Source organism: Borostomias antarcticus (genome assembly GCF_949987555.1).
Source record: "Borostomias antarcticus genome assembly, chromosome: 10".
Taxonomy (NCBI): domain Eukaryota; kingdom Metazoa; phylum Chordata; class Actinopteri; order Stomiiformes; family Stomiidae; genus Borostomias; species Borostomias antarcticus.
This window is the reverse complement of record NC_140243.1, coordinates 19,151,896-19,163,570: the sequence shown is the minus strand read 5'-3', so window position 1 is coordinate 19,163,570 and position 11,675 is coordinate 19,151,896. Positions and strand designations below refer to the sequence as shown.

Sequence of the window (11,675 nt, the reverse complement as noted above, 5' to 3'; positions counted from 1 at the left end):
GTGGAAAGTTGTGCAAACAAAGTGATTAATGATTACCCTCAACCCCCTCAAATGCCCCCTGTGGCATTGACCAAAAAGACATTATAGACCTGTGTAGAATAAGCCACATATTAGGCTACTACAAACTAGTTTTGTTTTCTCCAACAGTACCTTTTAGACCAGTAACGGATAGGACAAAGTCAGAGGTTCAGGTATGTTCAGTGAACTGTGGTCATGCGTAATCTATGTGTTGGGGTTGTTTTCTCTGGTACTGGACCGGCTGTCCTGTTCACCTCCAGCCATTCTGTCTACCAACAACCTCAACAGTCAGCAGGTGAGACAGAGCTACATGTGGTGTGGGGTAATTCTATTGCGTTTCCTATCAACTTTGGGCATGTAAAGTCAATGTATTTGATGGATCGGCATGTCCTTATTGATGTTGATGTTGAGGGCATAGTTTTCCCATGGTGATATTAAGTTAATGGGCATGAATGAGCCGTTGTAGAATTCTTTATAATGATGGTCAGTAACTCATGCATGTGTAATGTTGACTTTTTTTGTCAGTATGTAGTGATATGATTGGACAGACAGTGACTCTTTTTTTGACTCAAACCTACATATACTGTCACAGTTAGTCATGCTGGGATCTTGATTCACTTGTTTTCTCAACATAAGTGCAAGCTACTCATTAGCTACTTACAAACCACACACTGGTTTTTGTTATTTAAAGCTTTAAATAGACCATCTTTACTTCCTTGTTAACCCCCTTCTCTCTCTGCCTTTACACCTGCTCAGTGGCTTTGGGGTTAGAGAGTCCGCCCTGAGATTGGGAGGTTGGGGGTTCGATCCTCAGAGTCATACCAAAGACTATAAAAAAAAATGTACCCAATGCCTGCCTTGGCACTCAGCATTAAGGGTTGGATTGGGGGTAAGTCCCTGTGACATGCTAGCGTCATGTCCAGGGGGTATACTTGTACATCAAGCTGCCTCACGCTAAGGAATCAAGAGATAGGCTCCTGCTAAGACATCCAGACATAGCCATTGGTTCTCAAGGCTACTTACTTACTTCTCTCTACCTTCCTCTCCCTCTCTCTCCTCCTTCTTTCCTCATTCTCTCTATCCCTTCCTCCTTCTCTCTCTCCTCCCCCCCTTCCCTCCTCCCTCTGTCTCACTGTCCCCCTCACTCTCTTTGTCTTAGTATTTGGGAACATGGTACTTTATAGCAGCAGCCAGTGGTGTGGAGGAGGACATCCAGTCTTTCCGCATGATGGACAGCACCGTGTTCCAGCTGAGCAACACCTCAGTCAAAGACACACTGCTACTGACCGGAGCCATACGCATGTAAGACAGGAACAAACCTGGGTCAAAATGCTATCGAAATACTTTCCTTTTCCTTTTCTGTGCATGGTTTTGAATTGAATTAAAACCTGTATTTATTCAGGGAAGACAATTGAGAGCAAGTTCTCTTTTTCAATGCTGGGGACATGATACGACAAAACAACATAAAATCAAGCACAAAGTCACGATTGCTCTGGCTTGATTGCCTGGCTGGATGGAATCAATTGTCTGTTCTCAATTATGGTATATGCAAACAAATGCTCAAGTAATTGAAAATAGTATTTCAACCCAGGTCTGGACAGGAGCAGGGAAATTAAGAGGCCTTAACCCCCATAATGGCAGCCTCCATTTGCTTTGTTTATTTATTTGTTCATTTGTAACATCATTTTATTCCACCTTAGGGCCCTATTTGTTCATGTTTTATATGCCTGTGACTGTTACTTTAATATCTAGACTCACTAGTACTAACATTATCATTGAGATGTTCCATTTCTCTGGGATAACATATGATGTCCATCTCTAGACATTCTAGCAATGGCTTTTCTCACTGCCTGACGCAACACTGGACTTACAACATTTATCCTGGGAGAGATGACTTGGTTCTGGCAGGTACCGTAACCATGTAATTCCTCCCCATCTCCCATCACACACACAAACACGCCTGAATTAGAATGGTTTGGAGTCATGTGCTACAGCGTGATCCAGAATCCCGTCTGAGCAAAACTGATGTTGACTTCCTGTTGGTTTAACACAGACAAGCCTGAGCGAAAAACACTGGTGTGGAGTGGAGAGTGGCTCAACTGTACCCAGTGTATCCTTCTACAGGAAGTTGAGCCAAAGAATCCTCGCAACAGACTGATGCTCTATGGTCAGCCATTTTAATATTACAGGGTCACGGCTAGTGTAGTGAATGGATAGTAGTATTATAAAGTGTGTGTGTGTGTGTGTGTGTGTGTGTGTGTGTGTGTGTGTGTGTGTGTGTGTGTGTGTGTGTGTGTGTGTGTGTGTGTGTGTGTGTGTGTGTGTGTGTGTGTGTGTGTGTGTCCTATGGCACAACCGAATGTCAATTCCTCCCAAGGTGCTGACACTGACCTCTGTTGATGTTTTTATTTTTATAAGTTAATGGATAGTAGTATTATATTTATATTAAATTGAGAAGTGTGTGCAATTTAGCAGTGCCAGTAAATTGTGACAATCATTTCTCACGTTTCACCAGCTCGCATTAGTGTTCTAGAGACTGGTGTGGTGAAAGACTTCCAGGACAAAACAGCTTGTTTTGGAATGGACCATTTTGTTCGTCTACCTCAAGAGAGAAGTTAGTATTTCTGCTGTTGAATCTGACTTATTGTGATCAGTAGTAACAAATACCAAAGACCTTTTTTGGTGAACAATTCACAATAACAAATTTGTGTTCATTTCAGAGTTTTGCACTACAGGGGCAGAATAGCCTACTAACAAGGTAAAAAAAAAAAAAAAAAATAGTCATTGATTTCATTTCTCATTCACATTTCATTCATTGACAGATTGACATATTACCTATTGTGAATTACACTGATATTACAATCTATTACAGGATATGGCTATGGTCCTCTTACAGTACTTCAATTAAAACACCATGCCAACTTGCTTGCCGTTTCATGTGACCATTGGCTTTCAATTGACCTTGATGTACTTCATCAAAACAAGCCAACAGCCGTTCTGGAAACCAACCAGTCTCAAACATGAATAAATCACTAAACATTAAGGTGTGTGAAATGCATGTTTTTGCAGACTGTATCCTTTTTCAGTCCTGTGGGTGCCACTGTGAATAAAATCATGCCATTCATTTTCACTGTTTTTTGGATCCGCAAATGTCTAAATCATTGCATTTCTTGCCCTTTCCTGATATTTAAGTATGGATATTAGCTAATTGTGAGCAGGGCATAGAGTCTACTGACCATTCAAAGATAGATAAGCTATGTGAGCCTTTCATAAAATAAAGTTCCACATGACTCATCAGTCACTTGTAGGCTTCCCTGCCAGCACTGTAATCTGCCCTGCCCCTCTGAAAGAATAACAATCGGCCTCTCTTGCTTGTGATTATGTTCTTGCACATTGCAAACAAAACATTCAGCGATGGGAATAGAAATGCATAAACAAGTTTAGCTGACCTGGTAGGCTATTGTGCCCTGAAAGATCATGTTGAAATAGGCCCAAAACCAACCTTGCTGGCTAACTTTAACTAACCAGTTATTTTGCTTCCATTATTTAAAAAAATTTGTTAGAGATTTTGTCAGCAAGCTGTCCAGCAATTTAGCAAGATCATGCCTTGGAACAAAAACATAGGCCTAAAACCGGCCTGATTAGCCTACCACATATTATGACAAGCTATAGGGGCTATACGGTAGCTCTTAGCTTTGAGTATCCAAAAAGATAGAAATACCGTTGCAATGATAGTCTATTGCAGTGGTTCCCAACCTTTCTTCCCTAGAGCTCCCCCCCCCCACCCCCCTCAAGTTGTTGTGAACGTCCAGTCTACATCCTATGGAGGGGGGGGGGGAGTACAATGTTGGGGTACAATGAAGTGCTTAGCTGTTAAAGGAGTAGTAAAGGGGGAAATCATGTTTAGTCTGTTTTAAGGTTACTTATGATCATATACAATGATTCAGATCAAAACGTTGACAAAACTAGCACTTTTGAGAAAGTTAATAATTGCTCTACCACTGTTTGGGTCATACAATGAATGTGGGTGGGCACCGTGAAAAATCATTCAAAAACATGTTAAACTCTCGATTTCAAAGACAAGAAGCTCACCGAGGGGGTAATTGGTGTCTGTTGGTGTTCTGACATCAAATTCGCTGCAAAGTATGAATCCTGTAGGGTTATATTGATCATTTTATGAAATCCATTGACTTGTATTGACGCGACCATTGTAGATGTGTAAATCAATCCGCAGAGGGGATTCAGGAAGCGGAACTACTTACGGCAGCTATTGTTATTGTTTATGTTGCTAGGCTACCTAGTTTGCGGAAGTTTACACACGTATGTTCTGCGACTAAATAGTTCTACGCTAAATATTTAAAAAAGCCTTTCCAAATGAACTAGAATCTTACTTTATGGCGAATTATATGTCAGAACGCCAACTAACACCTCGGTGAGTTTCTTGTCTTTGAAATTGAGAGTTTAACATGTTTTTTGAATGATTTTTCAGGGTGCCCACCCACAGTCATTGTATGACCAAAACAGTGGTAGAGCAATTATCAGACTTTCTCAAAAGTGCTAGTTTTGTCAACGTATTGATCTGAACCATTGTATATGATCATAAGTAACCTTAAAACAGGGCTAAACAAGCATTTTCCCTTTACTACTCCTTTAACTTGCTTCGGTGAAAAGACATCACTGCAATATGTGCAGACAACGGGTTTAATCTAAACTTCCATCTCCACGTCGTTGAATGTCCAATATGAAACCAACATTACGTCGTTCATTACCAACGTTTTGATCTGAACCATTGTATATGATCATAAGTAACCTTAAAACAGGGCTAAACTGGATTTATATACGTAGAATTGAAGATTAGTAAGCTTTTGGCCCTATCAGACATACAGTAGCTAGTCACGTATTTTTATTTTCTGCTGTGTGACATGTCAATGACATGATTATTTAACAAATATTTGTCTAGCTAAATATGATATGAAGGCATTATTACTCATATTATTACTCAATTTATCTGAGGCCTGGCGCACCCCCTGCGATCGTTGGCGCCCCCTAAGGGGGGCCTGGACCCCAGGCTGGGAAACCCTGGTCTATTAAACAAGGTGATTTGATGATTGGCTGAGGCGGAGTGAGCAAGATACACTACAAATAAACAAGAGCAAACAGAGACTTTTATAATTTTTCTTCGTTTTGATAGGGGGTGAGTAAAATAAAATAGGCCTTAGGGTCTCCCCTTACTGGGATAGTGTCGATGGGGGAGGGGCCACGCACAGCAACTCATTCACAGGGGAATTCCCCTCTGAGATCAGCAGATTTTTTGTTTGTAATCTAACCTTTATTTAACAAGGAAGTCCTGCTGAGGTTACGGCATTCGAAACCATTGCGGCCAAGGCAAGAAAGTTTCAAACAGTAACAGTAATACAATTTCAAACGACATACAGTAAAGCAACATCAAGTACATAACACACAACATACTGTAGCAGCAATAACATTTCAACACACCATAAAACAACATTTAAAGCACACACACACAACATAACAATACATTACAAGAAGCCATTCACCTGAACAGCTGCTTTTTCATCTGCATTAGCCTTTTGGTAATTTTGCAGCATAGAAGTCACTATCACTGACGTTTACATACCATAGCTTTATCTTTATTTAAATATTAATCGTGGCCTTTGTCTTCACAGATTTTGAAAAATACTGTGGTTTGATGATTTGTAGGCCATAAAAATTCCATCAGTCTACACACTATAACCATGACGTTATTAGGTGATAGGGTTTTTACATTTCATTTAAGAAAGGCTGTTAAACAACTTTATAGCGTAACTTTGAATAATTAAGCATAAAGCAATAGAAACACATTGTTTGCATTCCAAAACGATTGTGAAATCTCTCCCTCAGTCGAGGAATGTGTAAAAGAACCAGACGCGTCATATTCCGTGGTCTACCCGGTATTAGGCTGTATAATGCTGCACCTGAGGCAAACCACAAAGAAAAAAACATACCAGCTTCATGATGGTATCCAAGCAAAATGACAAATCGACGACCTGAGAAAGTACAGACAACAGCGGGTGAATTTCCCTCCTGTGAGTGCAGATGCTTCCCTCTCTAGAATGATACATCTCCACTCCCGTTCCTGTTTTCATGTTTGAGTCGTTTCACACAAAAATCAAAGGTATTTTCATAAAATTATTTCCATAACAATTTTCATTTTCATATATGGAAATACCTTTGCCCTTTTCGTCTTCTTTTTTGCAGTATGAGTGCCGAGCAAAAAGATGCAGTGTATTTTCAGAACTTTGACATTGACAAGAAATTAAATTATCATAAAAAGGAGCAATATTAAGTTTTGATTGATTGATTAATTGGTTGAATTAATGCATGATTGATTGGTTGATTGATTGATTGATTGATTGTGTTATGGTTTAAGTGGTGGAGGTAGGACCCAAAAGCAGGACAGAGGCAGGCAGTGCAGGTTGAAGTTGTAATTCAAAATTGTGTCAGGAAAAACACTGCAGAAACAACTCCAACACAGACAATGGACAAAGACCAGGGAGGACACAAGGGCTTATATACTGTATACAAGAGAACAATCAAGGAATGGGGAACAGGTGAGGGACAAGACACAGGTGAGACTAATCAGGGAACTTGAGGGAGGAGTGGGACTGGGAACCATAGAGGGGAACATAAAACTGGGAGCAAGGGAACACAAGGAGGGTCTAGAACCAGGGGAGAAAGTAGTATAACCAACGGTTCTCGGGCCTAGTGGCCCATAGGGCAGGAGCCTATCTCCTGTTTCTGTAGCGTTAGGCAGCTTGATGTACAAGTCCACCCCCTGGACATGACGCTATGTCGCAGGGACTCACCCCCAACCCTTAATATCGAGTGCCAAGCAGGGAGGCATCAGGTACCATTTTTATAGTCTTTGATATGACTCGGCCGGGGATCAACCTCACGACCTCCCAGTCTCAGGGCGGACACTCTAACCTCTAACCGCAAGGCCACTGAGCTGGTTTAGAACTAGGGGGAAGGGGGGTAGGAACTAAGGGGGTGAGGAAGGGAAGGGAGTGAAGCGGGACTAGTGAGGGACAGGTGGCTAGAGCTGGACTGGGAGACGCATTACAACAGGGAAGACAGGAGCATGAACACAAGACACACTAGGAACATCAGCCCCAACCTCTCAGACCTCAACAACCAAGCCATCACACGTAAAGCACACACCATAGCACATGACCCCAGTCACCCAGGGTTCACTCTGCTCCCATAAGGCCGCAGATCCAGAGCCCTGGCCTGGAAACAGGCCTGATTCAGGAAGAGCTCTGTTCCCTCTGCCATCTCACTCCTCAACAAGACACCACGGTAACCCCTCAATCATCATATGCAATGTGTACAAATGTATGCACAGGTGTGAGTGTTCATGTGTAAATATGGTTGGTGATTACATGTCAATGTTAGACTGTATGGTAAATGTGGGCATTGTATGATAATGGTTTTGTATTATGTGTAGCACTGTACATGAAAATTAATTTCCTGTAAAGGACAATAAAGAATCTATCAACACAGCACAGTGACATAAGGAGGGGAGGGACGGGGTGTTCAGGGGGGTGTCGGGGGCTGCAGCAGGGAAAGCATGGCTCCGCGGGTCCCAAGATTAGACAGGGCAGAGCCGAACCGTGAGCCGTGAGAGAGGAGAGGCAGGGACAAGAGTGGGGGGGGAGGGGCCGAGAGTCACTGGAGCTGGGGTCCAGGCCGGGAACGGGGTGAGCAGGCCGAACTAGCCAGGACCACAACTGATTGATTGATGGATTGATTGATTGATGGATTAATTGATTGATGGATGGATTGATTTTTTTACAGCTCACTTATCTGGCCCCCGGGTGATTACTGTTTTTTTGCTTCCCTCTGGAATATGTAGGGGTGGGATGTATGCCCACCTCCCTTGTTCTCTGTAAAGCGCATTGTGTTGCCTCTGGGTATGAAATGCGCTATACAAATAAAGCTTTGATTGATTGATGGATGGATGGATGGATGGATGGATGGATGGATGGAATACTTTATGCTGATGGATGGATGGATGGATGGATGGATGGATGGATGGTGGGTGGGTGGGTGGGTGGGTGGGTGGGTGGGTGGGTGGGTTGGTTGGTTGGTTGGTTGTAATATTTCTTTAATCAATGCTCTGCTTCATAATTTCTCCTATCCATGTAGCTAAAGTCATCTTCACTTCACTCCACTATCAGATTCACTCTTTGATCCCAGAGTAAAACCTCTCCCTTTTGAGATGTTTGTAGATAGGAGATGATTGTGTCAGACCCGGGTTTGAGGGTCATGTCCATAATCTCTTCTTTTATCATCATTACCTGAAGAATGCCCTCGGTGAAAATAATCAGACCGAATCAGAATCAGTCTGTCTGCATGACCCCTTTCTACTAGCTGAGTCATTCTGTGATTGGCTAAAGGTAATCATGTGGGGGTAGATGTATATGTCAGGCTATCAGTGGAGAGGGGACTTTTTGTAAACCATTCTCCCTTTGCAAAGGAAAGACACTTTAAAACACATAAAATACTTTATGCTCATGGAGAAACAAGGCTAAATCTTTCTTAGAGTGTATTAGAATAATATCCACAACACTACTGTAGACAGACAGACAGACAGACAGACAGACAGACAGACAGACAGACAGACAGACAGACAGACAGACAGACAGACAGACAGACAGACAGATAGATAGATATAGAGATAGATAGATAGATAGATAGATAGATAGATAGATAGATAGATAGATAGATAGACAGATAGAGGGCAGGCCAACTTAGCTCCCTCTGAGCTGATCAGGTCTGTGTCCAGCCAGTGAGATAGCCTTATATTCTTTCTTTCTTTCTTTTTTATCAAACGGGGGCCACAATGGTCAAATTATTTACAGGTTAAGCCATTCATTTGTATTTCACAGTGTAGGTGTCAAGATCCCCTCGCCTAGCATCTCTGACGGTGAGTAAGGTTGAGTGTGGAAATGACAGTGTGGTGCCAGCCTTGATTTCTGTCCCTGTATGCTTGTTTTTCTCCAAAAATATTCTTAGGGGGAAAACCCCTGACTCCTTTTAGAGGATTTGGGCTCTCTTCTGACTGTCACTGGGCTACTGCAATCAAGTAACCTAAAAAGAGTCAGACACTGTGGAAAATGACATCTAAGAGTCAGTGCAAGCCAATTACTGGTTTGTACAGAAACAAAGATGTTTATGAGGAACTTTCAGCCACGATGGCAGAGCAAGGTTTTAAACGCCCGTGGCTGCAGTGTCATCAAATCAAGTCCCTAAAAGCTAAATATAAATAAATAAATAAATAGGAGGCCAAAGACCACAACAGCAAGAGTGGCAATAGTTGTATTGCATGCCCCTTCTACGGTTGCTAACCAAGGTAACCAAACCCTCATGTACACATGCAGGTTGTTTCAAGTGTTAAAGGAGTAGTAAACAGAAAAATCATGTTTAGCCCTGTTTTAAGGTTACTTATGATCATATACAATGGTTCAGATCAAAACGTTGACAAAACTAGCACTTTTGAGAAAGTCTGATAATTGCTCTACCACCGTTTAGGTCATACAATGGATGTGGGTGGGCACCTTGAAAAATCATTCAAAAACATGTTAAACTCTCGATTTAAAGACAAGAAGCTCACCGAGGGGATAATTGGTGTCCGTTGGTGTTCTGACATCAAATTCACCGCAAAGTATGAATCCTGTAGGGTTTTATTGATCATTTTATGAAATCCATTGACTTGTATTGATGCGACCGTTGTAGATTTAAGCAATTGACCACTCGAGGCAGTGTTACATGGGATTTTACCACAGCTACGGGGCGTTGTTAGGCCCAACTCGATAGGTCAATTGCTTTTCTACAACGGTTACTACATATATATATTCACAAAAACACTCAGTAGTAACATTCAATCATTTATTTACCGATCATTCTTATCATTTTAGTATTTACAAAATCTCGCCTATTTGGGTTGGCCTTGTTCACATAAGCCATAAGCATAAGGCATAATTTGGGTGGTTCATGTTTATTTGAATATTTCCAGCTATGGTGCAGTTATTAAAACAGTTCTCCAGAGCACTCATTTTTGCTTGTAGGGGTGTGGAATTGTTGGAGTCGGACTGATGAGTGCGTTTTTGTAATAGGATACGAAAAAGGCGAGGTTGCTGCGAGTGGTTGCTACGCAAAGCATAGCCTACCGCTTGATCTCATCAATGGCCTCGTCAATGAGATTGAAGGCGCATTAATACTAACTGTTATGCGGTCGCAGCCGTGGGTTACAGAGTATTTTACCACGGCTGCTAGCCAATCAGAATCAAGTAGTGTAGATCAATCCGCAGAGAACGTCACACGTTCCTGCAGATTCATGCTCTACAACATCAGGAGGATTCGCCCTTTCCTCACTAATGAAACGGCGCAGGTACTCATCCAGGCCCTGGTCATCTCCCGCCTGGACTACTGCAACTCCCTCCTCACTGGGGCGCCGGCGTCAGCCATTAAACCTCTGTAACTTGTCCAGAAAGCTGCTGCTCGCCTGGTGTTCAACCACCCCAAATTCTCCCACACAACTTCCCTCCTCCGTTCCCTACACTGGCTCCCTGTAGCGGCTCGCATCCAGTTTAAAACTCTGGCACTAACCTACAGGGCAATGAAAGGAACAGCCCCCTCCTACCTCCAGGTCATGGTCAAACCCTTCACCCCCTCCCGACCGCTATGCTCTGCTACCTCAGGGCGACTGGTTGCCCCGTCACTCCGAGGCTCCTGCGGTCGATCGACACGGTCACGGCTCTTCTCTTTCCTGGCCCCGCAGTGTGGAATAAACTGCCCACTGATGTCAGGACAGCAGAGTCGCTGCCCATCTTTCGTTGCAGGCTCAAAACTCATCTCTTCAAGAAGTACTACAACAATCCTCCTGCCTAAGAACTTATTGTATTATATTATATTGCACTGTACTTTAGATTGCGATTCTTGCACTTTGCCTTCAGCACTAGATTATGCTCTTAGTCACTTGTTTTAGAAAGAAGATGCACTTGTGAGTTCTGGCAAGTAGTAGTACATTGGTTCTTCCTACGTTAAATGCAATTATTGTTAGTCGCTTTGGATAAAAGCGTCTGCTAAATGACTGTAATGTAATGTAATGTAATGGGATTCAGGACGCAGAACTACTTACGGTAGCTATTGTTATTGTTTATGTTGCTAGGCTACCTAGTTTGCGGAAGTTTACACACACATATGTGCTGCGACTAAATAGTTCTATGCTAAATATTTAAAAAAGCCTTTCCAGATGAACTAGAATCTTACTTTATGGCGAATTATATGTCAGAACGCCAATTAACACCTTGGTGAGTTTCTTGTCTTTGAAATTGAGAGTTTAACATGTTTTTTGAATGATTTTTCACGGTGCCCACCCACATCCATTGTATCACCAAAACGGTGGTAGAGCAATTATCAGACTTTCTCAAAAGTGCTAGTTTTGTCAATTTTTTTATCTGAACCATTGTATATGATCATAAGTAACCTCAAATCAGGGCTAAACATGATTTTTCCCTTTACTACTCCTTTAAGCAAGCATGTACGTGTAAGTACAGGTATCTGATATGGGTCACTTTTAAAAGTATGTGTAA

At 42.2% G+C, this 11,675-nt stretch overlaps 1 protein-coding gene across 1 annotated transcript; it reads left to right on the top strand.

Annotated features, from left to right (window-relative positions):
- Nucleotides 1–54: 54 nt before the first annotated feature.
- On the top strand, nt 55–3,153 carry apom (apolipoprotein M). Its single transcript, XM_084444070.1, has 7 exons — nt 55–313; nt 1,178–1,320; nt 1,841–1,926; nt 2,072–2,185; nt 2,534–2,632; nt 2,739–2,776; nt 2,891–3,153. Exons 1-6 carry the CDS (start codon nt 194–196, stop codon nt 2,762–2,764), a joined length of 588 nt encoding a protein of 195 aa, XP_084300196.1. The 5' UTR covers nt 55–193; the 3' UTR covers nt 2,765–2,776; nt 2,891–3,153.
- Nucleotides 3,154–11,675: the final 8,522 nt, after the last annotated feature.

Excerpts from the sequence above, each read along its gene's own strand:
- apom (XM_084444070.1), top strand. The coding sequence starts at position 194 with ATGTTCAGTGAACTGTGGTCATGCGTAATCTATGTGTTGGGGTTGTTT. Across the intron at positions 1,321-1,840 it reads CTGACCGGAGCCATACGCAT|ACATTCTAGCAATGGCTTTT; the intron begins GTAAGACAGGAA and ends GTCCATCTCTAG. Across the intron at positions 2,633-2,738 it reads TCGTCTACCTCAAGAGAGAA|AGTTTTGCACTACAGGGGCA; the intron begins GTTAGTATTTCT and ends TGTTCATTTCAG.